Here is an 18,000-nt window from a genome sequence, read left to right as displayed (position 1 = left end):
GGCTATTTCAGTTAGCAGGTTAGGGCACCCCCTTTTCTGAAATTCCATTGCTAAGATCTACCATGACTGAGAACTACCGTTACTGAGGCCTATCACTCAAACAAGGAGGTACCATTTGTGTTCCAGAGAGGTGAGGTTTTGTTTTTTAGTAAATGGTTACAATAAATGGAATAAATAGATTAGTAAATTACTTAGCAATATTATTTAATGCAAGTGCCCATTATGATATGATTTTAGCACAAATATGAAAATGTTATGGCATATCGAAAATAGGTTTTTTTTAAAGGCATAAATTATGTTTTTCAAATTTGCAGAAAACCTAAATGTTTATGTACCACTATACATTGCAATAAAGCTATGGTCTCAGTAATAGTAATTCTCAGTTGTGAATTATATCCTAGCTAAAGAATACTGGTCTCTTTCAGAGTGATAGGGGATTTTTGTAAACATTGTTACCACCTAAGGTGAAGTAGTTGCTCGCGGTTTAGGTTGTATAATGTTCTATTTTTATATCTCTGCTACAGCTATGTTTGGCTCAGATTTAGCAGACTGTATGATAATATGGAAATGTAATTCTAAATGAAAGCTACAACACATTTAGTACTTATTACCAATTTACTGTTCTACAGTCTATTCTGACTTCTAAGCAGATTTGCCTGGCACTGTTGGTTGTCTTTATGCTTTACTTTGCAGAGCCAATCAGGGGAGAGATGAAAAGACTAGAAATGCTTTTACTGATGCTAGTGAGGAGGTTTATGTGGAAATCCTGAAACATTTTTAATATCCTCTGACAGATATTCAAAGGTGGCGAAGAGATTCGCAACATGCAATTCACAACACACAGTCAGATGTGTACCATTCCGATGCCTACCTTGAATACCGAGTACCTGATCACAGGTAAGGCTGAATAGTTTACACCAGTGTGTGATCTCACTACATGGCTCCAAATTGAGTCAACTTTTTCGCTAACACTTCATGCAGCTGATCCCACAGAAAACATATTTTATCTGGAAACATGTATAGCTATAAGTTTCATACCATCCCTTTTTTCACTAGAAGTATTTCAGTAGGAGACTCAGTTGATATGACTCTACTGACCAAGACAAAATTGTGAAAAGAATATCCATTATACCATGTAATGCTACACTCATTTTGTTGAATAAGCGAGCCATGAAACTAAATTCCTTGTTTCACTGTGCATTGATGATCCTTAATACTGCATTTCATTGAGTAGATCAGGCTGTATTGGGCTAGAAGCTACTGCGATTGGGCGTCCCTAGGTTGATTATTATTCTAATAATGAAAATGTACTCTGATACTCAGCACCAATAACAGGTGAACCACTTGGCATTGTAGAAGAGTATGGCAGCAGTGTGTACTTGACACACTACTCTCTAGACTGTACTTAGCAGCCCTGGATTAAGAATTGATAAGGCATATCTTTTTCACTTAAAACTGGGCATAAAGCCTTTTTATCATATTTTTATACTGAGGTATGTGCTTTGCGATTTAATTCCATGTGATTTTACAGCATTGGGGTTGAAAAGTGAGCCCCACGTCTTTAGTGTTCCACAAATGAAGGATGAATCGTGAATAAACAGGAACTTTTTTCTAAAGAACAGATCTGATAAAATTATACATAAGCATTGCCACCCCATCCAAGTTGCTGAAAATAAATTCTTCAGGAGGATCCTGAGGATACCGCAGAGTGTATCCCCAGAGATTTTGCATGAAGAACTGGAGGCATGGTTTATTCATGATTGTATACAAATACGCCCCTTGTAATAGTTGTTTTCTGTCTGGTTGAAAAATGATCTGGAATTTAAAAGAAATATTTTGTCTGGGCCTGGATTATAGCCATCGTATTCCATGGCTGCAATATGTCAAAGGTATTTTGTGTGTCCTTGTTAGACCCAAACCTTTTTGTGGATCAGAGCATATTAAGAAATTAGATGTTTTATGGGTCAAGGAGACATTTCATGCCAATGTGCATGAAAAAAGGGTTGAAGGCACCTTGTCTAAATATGTGAGTACTCATCATGCCATGATTAAATCCTTGCGTAAAACAGAAGTGTATTTGACACTTGATTTGCCAGTTTTGCAAGCGCGATTTCTGTCTTATTTTCATATAAATGTGTTCCCCCAGCTCATAGCGGGCTGGTATAATCCATCGGAGCCCCCAGTTTGCACTTGTGAAATGGCTGTTGCACTGGACACTTTACATATTGCTTTCATTGGCCCTAAATTTGCTAATAAATACATACATCCCCTTCTCTTACAATTAGTTTTATTCAATGAGGCGTGCCTTATTGTATCTCTCATGTTTAAATAGTTATCATGTTTGTCTTTATGTATCGTGGGTAGTAGGGGAGTTTCATGCCTCTTTATGAGATTTGTACTGCTTTTAGGTGATTTTATTGAACTGTTTGTTTTTATGTACTTTTAGGATTTACTGTGCAAAATTGAATAAAGTGCCTTTTGAATTGAATTGCAATACATGTTACATAAATGGGGGTGCAGGCTCAACTGCCCAAGACATGGTAGCCACAGTACAATGATAAACAATTCCTGAACCGAATTTATAATAACCAATCCAGGCCCAGATTATATTCCATCAGTCAATCCCCACACATCTCTCCATTGCCCACAATTCTACAGTAGTTTTAACTTTTGAGTTTTAGAGGAGTTATTTCTTGAGACGCAAGACATCAACAATATTATTAAAACTAATATCATCTTTGTCTAATCAAGACATATTCCACCACTGATTTCCCCAACAATCGCCCATCATTGCACCAGAATAACTGGTTGATTGATTAATTGGTGGGTTTTTCAGAGCATGCAAACATCCTAACAAAATGGTGTCCTGATGCCAGCGACAACAATGAAGGAGATGAAGCAAGCTTAATGAGAGAACAGGTGTACTTAAAAACGTTGCATCACATCTGGAAATTGTCTTGTTTGCAAAGTGCAAGAAGTAGAAGTATCCATTGTTTGAGGGAAATGTAAAAGTAGGCGCTGCCTCAGATTTTATAGTAAGGTATATATGGTGTAGGGAGAAGACTTAAAGAAGATGAGGACACAGAGCTGTGGAAGTCTAGTGACTATTTTTGTCAGGAGGTAGAGAGGATCAGAGGAGTAATGGGCACTATGGTAAAATAGGAGAAACAAGGCACACTGAATACTATGTAGTGAGTGGAGTTTAGCTAGAAACTGGTAGATAGAAGCAAGGCTTGGAAGATTAGATATAAGGCTTACCCCAGCATTCCCTTCTGAACAAAGTGAAGCTAGAAAATGTTTTGTTGAAGCCCACAGTATAGGAATTTCCACAATAAATTCCAAGAGAGGATAACAGCTCGTACCACAGTGTCCCGGAATTCAATAGGGAGAAGGTAAACAATTTTAAGGAGCTGAATGTAATAGGAACTATTTGTGGAGTCTCCAAAATGTGAGGAGCAAACTGAGGGCATTACCAAAAGCAAAGCCAAGATTGCGGGCAGAGAGGTAGAAGAGTGCAAGTTTGAGGCTACGAAGAAGAGGAGAGCTCCCACTAACAGTACCTCTGTTTTATCAGTGTTAGGTGACGTTAGTTGGATTTTACCCAAGTGTCGACATCTGAGAGGCATCAGCAAACATAGAGGTCGGTTCAGAAGATTGTCATAATGCATAAGGAAGAACTGAGTGTCATCAGCATAAGACATACGTTTAAGGTCATAGGATTTCATGATTTTGCCTGTGTTCATCTATAGCATCCATATAGACATTGAAAGATCTGATCAAGTCTCACCACTTCGCTGGAGGATCCTCTGGATTTTAAAGAAAAGGATCAAGAGCAATAGTCATGCAAACAAAGAAGAAATGAAACCAAAACCCAATGCAAATGTAAAGAGCACATAAGTCTAACGAAAACTAGAGTTTCAGTAAAAAAGATTCTAAATCACTGCAACAAAGGGGTATATTATCAAGGGGGTTTATCTCCGCTTTTTTGGCTTTAAAAGCCAAGAAAGCGGAGATAAAATTATCTCCCTATTACCAAGCTGTCGCTAACACCAGTTAGTGACAGCTAATAGGAGATAGCGACCATCTTGGGCCCCACTTTGCATGTCAGTGATATTTATCACTAATGACATGCAAAGTGGGCGTGCCAAGATGTTAGCGACTGGAAACAGTCACTAACATCGCTATCTCCTATTACCAACTTTTGGAGATATTCGCGCTAAGTGCGAATATCTCCAAAAGCTAACACCTGCCCTGAGCAGTTCTTCACCATGTTATCCAATGGGAGGTGGATAACATGGCTAAGAGCATTTGCTCGATAATGCATGAATATCGCTGACTTTTCAGCGATATTCATGCATTGCGGCCGTTTTTTATCGCATTTGCGATAAACCTTGCTAATAGCAAGGTTTATCTGCGATAAAAATCGCCGATGTGCGGCGATAATTTTTGTCTCTAAACAAGTTAGAGACAAAAATTATCGCTAGTTGTTGGTAATATGCCCCAAAATCTTTAGAATACAGACAATTTTGTAGTTTTCAAGGTACACATAACAGTGCGGGGATCGTAAACTGAGTAAAGAGGAATTACCTTAATAAAATTAGCACATGGCTGGTGGATCACTGAAAGATGTAAGCAGTCAATGAATGTACTGTATGGTTTGTACTTGAAATAGCCAGTAGTCAGCACCAAATGTGTGGATTGCTGAAACTTTCATAGGTGGATATCAAAAGCGCGAAAACGTTAATGAGCGCAATTTCAGTAGATGGTGCAAAAGGGCAACACCAAAGTCTGTGGGACAACAGAACGCCTATAGCGGAGTACTTATATTCCCATGCAAGAGTAAGCCATCAGGAGCAGCAGGAAGGGATCAAATCTGAGGCTCTGCTGCCACAGATTAAAGGAACACATGGTGAGATCACTTAAACAGTTCCTGGTCCTCCATCTCTAAGAAGGTACAGGTGCTGATCGATGTGTACCAACACAGGCTGACTCATGTTGATAAAGAGCCTCTTCTGTTTCTATGACACGCAAGGATGCCTCAGGCATTTTTAAACAGTGCACCAGCCAGTCTCCTTTTTGTTGAGACCAAGCAAATTGGCGCACAAGCAATCATAGCCAAGCTTTAAGCAAGGAGCTGATGCTTGAGTGCTCTCTAGAGTAATCATAAGCTTTAAAAGTTATGTTTGCAAAACCATATACTTACACAAGCATATGGACCCTCAGCAAACATAGGGTACCGCTGGAAACAGGTAACCATACCAAGGTCCATGAGACATGATGACCAAGAACAACAATCTCTTAAACAGGAGAACACTCTTCACTAAAAATATAATGTTCAAGAAATGAAGGACACAGCAGGAGTAAAGAGGAATATATTGTCATAAAGAGGTCCAGTAGGATGATACATCAGTGAGGGTCCAGGATCACACACAACTCTTGCTGTACAAATATAACTAATTCACAACAGAAATTTAAATAACTAATCCAGCCCAGATTCTGTCCCCTAAGCAAAATCCCATAACATACTAGGTTCATTAGCTACTGCAAATGCACTGGCAGTAAATTTGACAAAAACTGAAACAATACCTTTTTGAACCCTAGTATTCAAAAGGAGGTGGTCTACATCTGTTAATTGACAGGTACAAGCTACAGCTTCAAATATTTATGGACTGTTTAGTTCAATAATCTTACATGGTTGTTAGAAATAAACTATATATAAAAAGCTTCATGTCAGATTTTAAAAAACCTATAGAAAACATTCTGACCTGCCTTTTATTAAGACATTATGGGGCGATCATGCCCACCAGTATTTACACTGCTTCCTTTCGACAACTCTCACTATGGAAGTTGATAAACTATTTGGATGGCTTAATAAGGAGACTGGTAAATGAAATGAATGGTTTGAAATGGCCCCATTCAAGATGTTTCATTTGAACTTGGCTTGTCTTCCAGTTGTGTCAGGGCGCTGGGGCAGATTTTCATTTGGCTCCTTCAGTTTGAAAGATTTTTTGCAAATACTCTTCATGTTATACTCCTTGCCAACGGTGTGGCTCATGACTTCTCTAGTGACATCTCGTATTTTTGTGTGGAGCGGTGTGTGGTATAGTTTGGTACATTGCAGGTGTTTTGCCGGTGAAACAAGTTTGAAGCATTTTCAAACCATAAGTAGTCAGACTATTGCTGAATATAACACTAATAAAGTTTGTATATTGTTATCTAGGAATTAATTAAATTTAACTCAATTTTAGGAATAGGAAGAGTGACTGTGGAATTAAGGGGGCTTGTTGATGTCCTTATTTTCAATGAGGATTAATGTCCATTTGACCAATCACACACAACAACTCATCCAGCACTGAGGGATTTGAATAATTTGAACCAATGACTATAATGAGCCACCTGGCTAGCTGTAATTGACCACACCCACTTCAGATGTACCTGAGGGCTGGGCTCAGCCAAATGGGGAGTGGGACTGCTCATTGTCTCTTCCACACTGGATCCCAGTGTGGCAGTGTCTGGTGCATTGGTGCTGTATACATATCGCCCAAAACCTGAACGAGGCCTCCACAGTGGTGAAGAGGTTAAGGGCCAATGCATGCCTGACAGCCTTGCTTCCATTGCATAGGGGAGGCTGACCTATTGCAGTGCCACCAGTCAGGGCCTGCCATGACCTACTGCCTGAACCACAGAAGCCGCCTGTTAACCATCTGGGAGAATGAATGGTGGCCACTAGAAGGGGTGAGGAAGAGCAGCAGAACGTGAAGAGCCTGCCTCCGCCTTTCTGCAACAATTTTCAGTGACCATATTAGCATGCCGAGACTGCACTAAAAAGGAAAAGAAACAGGGCCAACTAATGCATGTGTAAAGCACCGCATACAAGAGATATTCAGAGCCCACTGAAAAACCTGAGGAACACCATGAGATATACTACAGAACAAACTGAACATTTTGGTTTATTCTCTAATTTGTGCCTGTGGGGAAGGAAACCATCACAGCAAGTCCCATCCAGAAGAAGACACCCCCTATCTATTCTAAGGAACAATGAAAAAGTGCTGTTATCGTGACCTTCAAATTGTCACTTGCTGGTGTCTAAGTAACCAATGCACAGGCAAAGTACACTATGGACAGCAAACATTGACTACGAAATTTCACATAACCAGTGAACAAGTGAAGGAAGGGCTGGTCTGTGCTCATTTGTCTTACAGCAGAACATCATTTTTTTTTTTTTTTTTTTTGCAAAATAGATCTACGACTGCAGGTTGAGAACATCCTCAAGGAATGTGAACATTCTTTCTAAAGTGTGGGATCTCTAAAAACATACTGTTTATCTTCACAGGAATAAAACAGAAAATATTTCCTTTGACCTGCAGTACCATCTTGAAATGTCTGTAAACCAGGAATTTGTTAAGCTCCCTTAAATGTATCACATGACTCCAACCTTTGTCCTTTTTTACATGAAAAACTGTACTCAAAAAACCTTCCACCTCCTTCAACTCTACTACTTGAAGCAAAGCCCCTTTTTCTAACATCTGGGCCACCTCTGTGTTTATCAGTTCCATATTTTCTGCATCCAAGGCCAACTCCCTAGGCTGCTTCTGTTGTATAGGTGTTCCCCGGAATGGGTGAAGAATCTCAATCCCCGCCCAACTTTTAAATGGAAAGAACCAGCTTTGGAGTTTAAGCTCACCTAGAGATCCTCACCTTGAGGTCTTGATCTTCCTTCACAGGATGTTGAATTTCTTCCTCTCTGAGCGTAGAAAATTGAGTTGGAGCGGAAGCCCCCACTGTGTTTCCCATAGTTTCTGGGCTATTGGGAGTAGTATTGAGATCAAGGGGATCCTTGGCTGACAGCCAGCCCCCTCTTGTCAGCCCTTCGAAAAAACAGCCCCAGGGCCGAAACGTGTCTCATATTGGCCTGTGCCTTGCTAAAGGTGGGTAATGTGAAGACAAACTTCTGCAGCATTTAACAAGATTCACCCAGAGAGAGGTCCCTTTTGGACCCCCATTTCCTCTCAGTTGGACAAATCACTATTTTGGATTTCATTTTTATCACAACTGCGTTTCTCCTTTCCATAATTCAGACCCGCATTTGTGTTCACTAGCATGCAAATGGCGTGCTGGGCCCAGCCTCTCAAAAGGTCCACGCTGACCTTAGTATTCTTGCTTCGGGCCTCCTCAGTCATCAAGTATGCCAATCAAAGGACACTGCATTTCCAGGACCTTATCCTGAAATTTCTTCAGGCACTTCTCAATCACCTTCCTGGGCTCCTTTCCAAATTTGAAGAAGAAAGTTATGAGCTCAGTGTCTAAATCGGGTATAGTGCAAGTCTTACCTTCTGTAGCACTCAGCCCTCAACAAATTGCAGTTATCTTTATCCAAAGAATGAATTACCTATAGTTCAAAAAATGTGGCCACATGGTACATGGGCCACCACTCCACACTTCACGGGTGATTTATTATATTACGACTGAACATATTACCCCCAAAGAAGTAATTTACACCATAGATGTTAGTGCTTGGTCCAATTTGTGATCAAGGCTCTTGAAGAAGTCTGAGCACTCCCGAGGGTGAAAGACGTATTGGTCTCATTCTTTATCATCAAACTCAATAGCTTCCCCCTCTAGCAAGTATCTCTGCCCATCCCACATCTTTTTTGTGCCATCAAAGTCCCTCTTTCTCATCATTCTACAATAGACAACCTTTGCCAGTGCCCCATCAAGGTGGCCATTACTACTTGTGCTGCCGCTGCGAGCACTATCATCTATTGTAGCTCTCAGGCTACTACTACCATAAGCAATGGTTTCCACCTTCTCAAGATTCTTCTTCTTTCGGGAAATTTTAACTCATTACTGAGTATTAGAGGTGGAAGGGGTGTCTCCCTCAGACAAGGAAAAATAGACTTCCTCCGAAGGGGCATCCCTCTTCCTCCGATGGGGTGTCCCCCTTCCTCTTTGCAAGTGCTGCGACAACCGCCGCTCCACCAGAGGATCTTATCTCCTTTTCACAAAAATGTCTTGATAGAGTAGCCCACCAGTTCAACCGCAGGGTGAACACGGAGATTGGCCACCTCTATTATGACCACTAAACAGTGATGAAAGATAGAGGCCAATATATAACAGGGTCAGATTAGGGTTCAAAAAAACAACTTCTATAAGGCGCGTTAGAAAGCTCACTTCATACCACCGCATCCACAGCTGAAAAATATACCTTAACAAAAAAGACCAGCAGGGGCAGCTCATGCTCTGTTGTGAGCTCCTGAAATGTTATCTTTCTTAAATGCTTTGACCCAAACTAATAAAGCCACAGGCGGGAGGCCAAACGCTGCCCTAGGATAGCTGCTAATTAGAAAGATTGTTACAATGTGCTAATCAAAAATGCCGACATGGTTGTCTGGCAACGGGCTCCTGTCTCACACCTTGCCAAGCAACCTTTGTAAAAAACAATGGAGGAGCCAAGGCTCTCGTGAACATATGCTCTTCCCCAAACAGAGGGTGAAAGGTGCACCGGCACTTGCCGCTCCACTCCATTGATCATGCTCAAAGGTCAGCGATCACAGAGCTGAATTCAATGCGGGCACGCTGCTTCCGGGCTCCACAGGATGGTAGCGGCTTGATCATTGGCAAGGCTGCCGATTAAGGAAAACAAATTCGGCAGGCCTCGCCCCTGGCCGGATCTCAATGATGACAATAAGCGGTAGACTGTAGCAAAGCTTAACAAGTTATCAGGTATTAAACATTACAGTTTTAAGAACAGTTAGCCCCAAATACTTACTGGGCCCAACCATACATTTGAAGGGCAACCAATGTCCTTTAAGATAGAGCATAAAACCAAACAATAGTAAATTATCAACAGGCAAGACAAATAGCAGAAATATGAAGAAGCATGAATGTATCCATATGAGAGCAGCTAAAAAAGAGGATGATGAATGCATGCCCTTGATGTATATGTTTTCTTGATGTGCTAATGCTTGATGATGTATTTGTTGTTACTTAACCTCTACCGCGCTAGCGGGTTTTACCGCTGTGCGGTGAAATTTCGAAAATCGCGCGTTACGTGACAAAGCCAGCTCGTCATGCGCGTAGCGCAGGTAACGCCCATGACGAGCTGGCTTTGTCATCAGCGCTGAAGGGGTTAAATGGCTGCATGTTAGGGCAGCAATAAAAGTTTACTGCATAATGGTAGCCTCCGGTCTTGTAATGAAATTGATAAGTGGGAGTGCAGCTCCAACTGTACAACTTATTGTTTAATTATTTACCAGGAGCTAACAACTCCGCTGACTTCTTTTCAAGGCTGTCTAGGAGAATGCGGCAACACTGCTCCAGCAAAGTGGAGACATGGAAGAGTACCAAGGAATAATTGTGCAGGCATCTGCCTGAATGCCATGGAGTTTCACGATATAGCTATAGAAATCCACCAAAATGAATGCCTGTAAAAGGTAAAACTGTCACTGTAATTAGATTTGTGGAAGACAGTTTTAGCCCAATGTCCGGTGCATGATACCCAGACTTGATAAGGCCCTCAAGCAGCGGATAGCCCATGCAGAATGGAGCACCACCAGCAAGGGATTTGTTCCCATGGGGAACTGCTTCGCAATCCTCTAATTTCTGAAAGAAGTAGTCATTGCCCTTGATCGCCAGGGGCAACAAGGGATGGCCAAAACCAAAGTGACCCTGAAGGAGGAGGTTTGATTTTTTGGGATGAATGCAGATCAAGAAGAAATTACTAAAGAGAGCCAATCCTGTCACTTAAACAGTGACGTTGAGCAACCAGTGATAGCCAAAAGTGCATGAGCATCTTAAATGACCAACCCCAGCGTTGCTTCTGCAGTTTTCCCAATGGGAGACAGACGCTGGCCGCCATTGATGCCCACACCAAATTTCCCATGAGTGAACTGGTAAGCAGCACAATCTTAGAATATGTGAAGCTGCAATTGGTGAAACTACTGCCTATTGTAGGCTAATTACAAAAAATCAGGAAGGATAAAAGACTTTACTTTCAATGAAATTAATTTAAAAACTATCTACGACAACTAAAAATTAGCCACTACAGGATCATGCATTGATGGTCAAAACTGAATGGTGATGTAAATCTCTTAATGCACACCCTTAACAAGGCACTGAAGATAGGAATTGAACAAGATGGAGACCCTGAGTGGGCACTTCACAACTTTTTGCAAGTGTATCATAACACCACACACTGTGTAAGGCAGTACCCCCAGGACACCCTCCTATTTAGGCAGCCACTCAGAGACACTATTGCAGCCTCTCCTCATTGGCACCCACCCTGCCTGGATGTAGAGGCCAACCACTGGTGCAGAGATTGCAGCCTCAAAATAAGCCAACAACAGAGGCTACTAGGGTTTGATAGAAGATCAGCCCTTGAGGTGGACATTCTGCAGCCCACTTGAAAATGGAGAGCAGACTGCTGTGGTCGGAGCAAAAGCAACAATGATAACAGTGTAAAAAAGAAGGGGAATGCTTATGAAAACCCATGAGGTGATGGTAGAAAACCAGTGCTAACCAGGTGTACCTTGATTTGAAGTCGAGGGTAGTTTCTTTTTTTCTGACTACTCTCTTGGGACATCCCCTCACCTCACACCTCCGTCCACTTTACATCCTCCAATTCTGTCTATTCTTGCATTCAATGTATTATTATATCATTCATAATCGTTTGCAGCTTCTACAAATGCAGCTTAATAAGTTGACCAACATATTTTTTTTTTTTATGATAGACCCTACAGCATATGGGCATATAGATTATATGGGATCTTTAGTGGCAACAGGGGTTAAGCACTTGTTAGGCAGATTTTGACACATGCAATCTATTGTATCTCCATTAATTTTGCTTATCTTCGATTCAGTAGAAGCTCCTTATTGAATATCCTGTTGCCCCATGGGTGTCTACCCCACATTTGTTTTACGAAAGTTAACCGGACATGTACAAAATAGCTGTAGTCATTACATTATAGGACATTTTTACTATTCAATATCCCTAACATTCAGTTGTTCACTCATCTCATTAGCTACTGGTCAGAGGTATCCTCCACATGAGGTTTTTTTCACACAATACACAACTTTGAAGGTCACCAACTGCCTGCACTTCCCAGAGAATCATCAATCTCTGTGGCTTCTGCAGGGGTTCCTAGTGACATCTGCTCCTTTTTCACCTTTTACAGGTGCCCTGATTTGCAAGCTGACCACACTGGCTGTAACACAAAACACAGAGTAGATACTGATTGCCAGGACCAGCAGTGGTGGGCTCCCACACCTCACAATACCTTTGCTTCCACACCCCGCACAACCAGTTGTTCTAACACATCCAGTTGCTTAAAAAACCTGCACCAAGTGTAGGAATCCATCTCAACTGAAATTCATGGATGCTTCATTGGACATGTGGTGCAACTGGTTCCCAACATGCAGTTACAAAAAGAGGACTGGGACATGATCTACCAAGGCTCCGCTGTATTCTTCTCAAAGCTGAGAACTCTGGAGCTAATGTACTGAATGTGGCTGTCTCCCGGTACGTGGAAGATGCAGAGGAATCGAAAGTGCAGTAGAGACAATATTTGCTGTGTGGCAGCGAACAGGGGCCAGAGATTGCCTGTGATGGCCCACAGAGTCGAGGAGCTGCATGACCTCTGCCTGGGCCACGTCACCTCTATGGTCGCCTCATGAGTGATCATCTGCAGATCTGAAGTGCCGCACAAGAATCCAGATAGACTGTCCAGATAGACTGTCATCTCCATATAGTGGTAAGGCGTGCTTGGTGGGGAGTGGTGGCACCAGCCACCCACTGACACCACGAGCACCTGACCTCAAAATGGCAGCCATCTCGGACAGTGACTTACATGTGAACACTTAAACACCTTTAGGCCAGCGGTCCTGTGGTGAAACTGTACTCTTGTCAGCAATCTGGGTACCAGGAATGATCTGGTTACAGGCTTCTTCCCTGGGAGGGCCGCTCTGCCTATACCCTCGGCCGCTACCAACTCTGAGGCCCATATTAAACTATAAGCTTGCCAAAAACAACAATCTAATTCATCAGGGACTGTCAGTTACACACAAGAAGTTCAATAGTTGGTGAACAACACTTAGGAGGACATTGTGGAGGAGGGGTGCACTAATTCCCTTTGCGACCAAGGGATTAAAATTGAGGCCATAGTGCCGCGAGTGCAGAACACATGGTGGTCATGGGAGGAGAAGCGCCATGATACCTCAGTCAGAGGCACTGCCTGTATAAAGCACCTGCCCACAGAGACTTGGCCTGGCATTGAATATTACAAAGTCTGCACATCTATAGATTGCCAGGCGGGGAGCTAATCAGCACCCTCCCACACTGCTCTTCGTGGAATTATAGTAGAAGCTAGGCCCTCTGTGTCCCCTGTTACATGTTTTCCTGCACCCTCTATGCCTCTGAAAAAAGCACATATTTGTAAAGAGACAAGGGGACCCTGTGAGTCAAGAGGGACATAGGCTAAGCAAAGTGTTATAAGAGACAACAGTCCCTCTAAAAAGCTTTGAACCAATGTTGCACAGAAGTGCACTGACACCTCTGTCAAAATCCTCCAAATGGTGAGTCTGTATTTATTAGTTACACACACATGAACCACAAAGCAAAAATATATACAACGAATTCCGTGGGAAGAAAGGTTGGAAATTAGCAGGTTTCCAAACCTCAGGCACATACATACATAGTGACTACGTTGATTATTCAGTCAGTTAGTCATTTTTGCTTTATTTCGATATAAAAACATATCTTAAAAGCTTCAAATTACAATTGTACAGGTTAAAAGACTACATAGTCAAAAATGCAAAACATGTTCACATGCAATAAATGCACTATTTATGACTGTATAAAAAAGGATCCCCATTATCCATATATTTAAAAAGTTAAAAAATGGGGTTAAAAAATTATATGTGCTCCATAAGATAAAAATAGTTTTCAACAATCTCATTCTGATGTTCCAGGCCCAGCTCAGGAATTTGGCCAAGCCACATGCATACAGGGGACGCACATCAGATCTTAAAATGCGTAGCGCTGCAAGACGACTACGAGTGCCCAACACCTTGCAGAGTGGCTTGAGCCAACATTCCCTTGGCACTCTATAGGCTGGGCATACAAACAAGATGTGTGCTATTGTTTCTGGAATAGCCTCACAGGTCGGGCAAGTAATAGGTGTCTGATAGGGGGTCTACCACCGGGCTGTTATATCGCGAGTGGGAAGGGAGCAGACCCTAAATGCAAAGAACAAGGCTCGGTCATGAGGTTTTTGGATGACATCTAGATATTGTTCATAGCAAGTGGAACTTTTATGTTGCATGAACTCCTCGGATAGCCTACCAGATTTAGGATCAAGGAGGCACCTAGTGCGAACCCAGGACCAGTAAACTCTCTTGAGTTCTGCTTTAGGTGGGGCAGTTCTTTTTTCCCACGCTTCCTTAAGACCAAGGACGTACAGCAACATTTTCAAGTCTCTTAACCATTTAATCCTATGCCAGCCATCCATACTCATCAGTTCATCTAGCCCTGCTGCGTACCCTGCCAATTCAGGGGTTCGCCATAGGCGGGCCCACAGCAGTAAAGGCCGCAGTCTGGCCAAATCTCTCAATGCGTGGCACCCCAAGTCTTGCAGCAAGGGTCTGGTGGGGGTCCTTTGCAGCAACCTCATAAGATCTTTTAAAAATTTGTTTTCTGATCTCGTAATTTGATCAATATTGGAAAAGCCCCAGAGTTCAGCTCCGTAGAGGGCTGAACTCACTCCTCTGGCCTTGTATGTATCGATTACGGGGGCGATGAGCCTACTTGTTAAGGTACGATGCTCTCTGAGGATTGCCCCCGTTACCCTCTTGTGGTTCAGGAGCATTTTTTGTATGTGGGAGTTCCAAAGCATTGTATCAGAAATGCGGACGCCCAAGTAATCGAACGTGATTACTCTCTAGTGGAGCAGAATTCAATACAGGTGAAGACCTAAGAATCCTAGGGGGATTCAACACTAGGTACTTTGTTTTTTCGGAAATGATAACCAACCCTTTACTATCACAAAACAACTAAAAACGAACTAGTGGGATCTGTAGGACTACTGGGGTTTTGGAAATAAGAAGGGTATCATCGGCGAACAAGAGGGTGGGGATTTTCTCCCCCGCCAGGGCTGGTGCATCAGATGGAACTTGTTGTAAATGTTCAACCACCCCGTTCACGTATAATGAGAACAGGGTGGGGGCTAGTACACAGCCCTGGCAGACACCTCTGTTCACCGATATTCTGCCGGTTTTCTGTCCTTGGGAACCCCACCTTACTTGGGCGTAGTTCCCCTCATGGAGATGCATCAAGATGTTTAAAATGTTCTTTGGGATCCCCTGATCAGCCAGGACCTGCCATAAACGCCCCAGAGGAACCAGGTTAAAGGCAGTCCTTGGATCTATAAATGCAAGGTATAGACTGCCTTTGCCTATCAATACTACCTTCCAATAGAGGAACATTAATCTAAATGCCTACTCTATTGTCCCTGTGCCTGCCCTAAAACCTGCCTGGTAGTCGGAGAGGATCCTGTTTTCATCAGACCATTCCAAGATTCTCTCCAACACCACCCACCCAACAACCTTTTGAACGGAGTCAATTAAGCTTATTGGGCGATAGTTTGCAGGGTCATCCCATGCGCCCTTTTGACGACCTCTGCGCCCTTCCAGGAGTCTGGGACTGGAGAAACTTTATCGATAGCATTAATTAGGATGGTTATAATTTTTGCCCATTCCTTGGGGTCTGCCTGAAGGAGATCCCCTGGGATACCATCTGGCCCCGCCGCCTTTGCCGGGACTAAGCGCCGAATGGCAGTTTCAACTTCTCTTTCTGAGAAAGGATAACTAATTTGGTCCCCCCTACTTGAACCAGGATCAGTTTGCAAGCCTTCCCACAAAACGTCCTCGGTGGAGGAATAAAGTTTTGAGAAATGGTCATGCCAGGTAAGGCTTGGGATATTATATGTGATTGATTCACTGCCCGGTCGTGTCTTAGATCTAATGAGGTCCCAAAAACGGCTAGCATCCTTCTCCAGGCTTGCTTTGATTCAGGTTGATTATTACATATTAGGAAAAGTCACAATTCAGAAAAACATCTCATGCTGAATTTGAATCCAAATGAAACAGTGTGGAGTCATGATGTGTAAGTTGATGATGTTTCAATTCCAACTAAGAATATGAGATCATCATCAGGACTCACAGACATATGCCTGAGAAGCGCCTGTCAGCCGAGCTAGGGACGCATACCGGGTCTGGAGTCCAAAAGAGTAATGACCATCAGTATCCCTAGATAGGGACCTAAAACCTCCGGGTGGAATGGTAGTATTTGAGCTACAGATGTGGAGCCCTGCAGCTGAGCCCCAATGGAGGAGAAGTTCAAGGAAGGGATTGCGTACATGCGATAGGGGACTCAGACAGAGTCACACAGTCCACTCCCTACCGATGGGCTCAGAGAGAAAGTAGCTTACTGAGGGATAAAGATTACCTCAAAGGTAACTGACCTGTACAGAGTGAACTATCCCCGTCTCCTGCACCAGCTGAAGGCTGATCATAAACGATGGACCCCACTATATTTAACCTGGCTCCAGCGTATTTATGCAGTAAAGTTGTCAATGTTGCTGAGACATATATCTTTTTCAGGGACACCCCAATGAAATTGACTGGGAGTTCTTCTCCTTCCTTTGCTCTATGATCACTCTATTTATTTGGCAAGATCACAGAGCTAGACTATCTTACAAGGTGTTAATGTCACCCAGGGAGGCAAGGGTGCCGGCCTTAGCTGACTTTTCACTATACTATAAAGCAGGTGAATTGCGAGTGCTCTCTGAATGGTTAATGAGAGAATCAAACAAACACTGGCTCCACATGGACAGAACAGTGTTTGGAAGATCCATCTGGGATGCACTGTGGAAGCTAAAGCACAATAGGCCACTCAACCGTTACCTAAGTACTCCAAACAAAACCACCCTTAAGTTTTGGGATGAGGTGAATTGATCCACTGGTTGGCCGATGTTTCCTTCTCCCCACAACCTGATACACCAGCTTTATTGACGGGGCCTTTTTATTTATGGTGAGAGAGAGGATGCCTTACTATATCTGATCAATTTCATGTGTGAGATATCCTCACTTTTGAAAACTGTCAACGCGGCTTTAATCTTCCAGCCTCGGAATGATATCACTGCCCTCAACTGAAACGTTGGCTACTCCAACCAAAGACCAGGTTAGAAGCCACCAGAGAACTTTCTTCCATATAGAAATTTGTATGGAGAGAGGGTGGGCCACAGGGTTGTATATCCTTTCTCAACTCATATCTGACTTCCACTGCTCACACACTCACTCCTCCCCATATTGCACTCTGGGAGCAGACACCGGGAACAACAATTACTATAGAGCAGTGGCGCAAACTTTGGAGGGATATTCCCAGATTCAATCACTCAATAGGCTTTCGAGATGCTCACTACAGAGTGCATTATGATTGGTGTTTATATCTGTCAAAACTCAGGAAAATGTACCTAGACACATCTGAGCAATGCTGGAGGGACTATGGCCTTTTTGGAGATTTTAAACATATCTGGTGGGATTGCTTGCGATCTAACCCTACTTGTCTGAGATATTGGTGCAAGTGAAAGATGTCTTGGGATACCCTCTCCCGAACACTCTGAAGTTTGCTCTCCCTTAACCATCAAACAGCTGGTGACAGCTCAATTTTATGGCTGGGGGCAGCTAAGATGGCTCTAGCTGCCTGGGAGAAAACTGATGCCCCCTCAATGTCGCCGTGTCATGCCCGCCTCCTGCAGGGACTAACCATGGAGCAGATGGCTGATGTCCTCCTAGAGTCTCTGAAAAACGTTTACTATATGCAGGGACCCTTGGTGTGATTACTATCAAACGGCCTGTCGCTCTTTTTCTGTCCTACCAGTAATAGGGCGCACCACCTCTTCCAAGTCTGAGACCCCACGAGATAGCAGGTAACCATGTGACTCTGTC

At 42.9% G+C, this 18,000-nt stretch overlaps 1 protein-coding gene across 1 annotated transcript in view; it reads left to right on the top strand.

Moving 5' to 3' along the window:
- Positions 1-18,000, top strand: part of LOC144785895 (metalloproteinase inhibitor 4-like) — a 75,540-nt gene that overhangs the window by 35,018 nt on the left and 22,522 nt on the right. The window contains exon 4 of the mRNA XM_078664765.1: positions 795-897. Within this exon, the coding sequence (XP_078520891.1) occupies positions 795-897 (103 nt within the window). The remainder of the gene's footprint in view (positions 1-794; positions 898-18,000) is intronic.

Source organism: Lissotriton helveticus, chromosome 10 (assembly GCF_964261635.1).
Source record: "Lissotriton helveticus chromosome 10, aLisHel1.1, whole genome shotgun sequence".
NCBI lineage: Eukaryota > Metazoa > Chordata > Amphibia > Caudata > Salamandridae > Lissotriton > Lissotriton helveticus.
The sequence above is the reverse complement of the archived record's forward strand: the minus strand, read 5'-3'. Positions and strand labels throughout refer to the sequence as shown.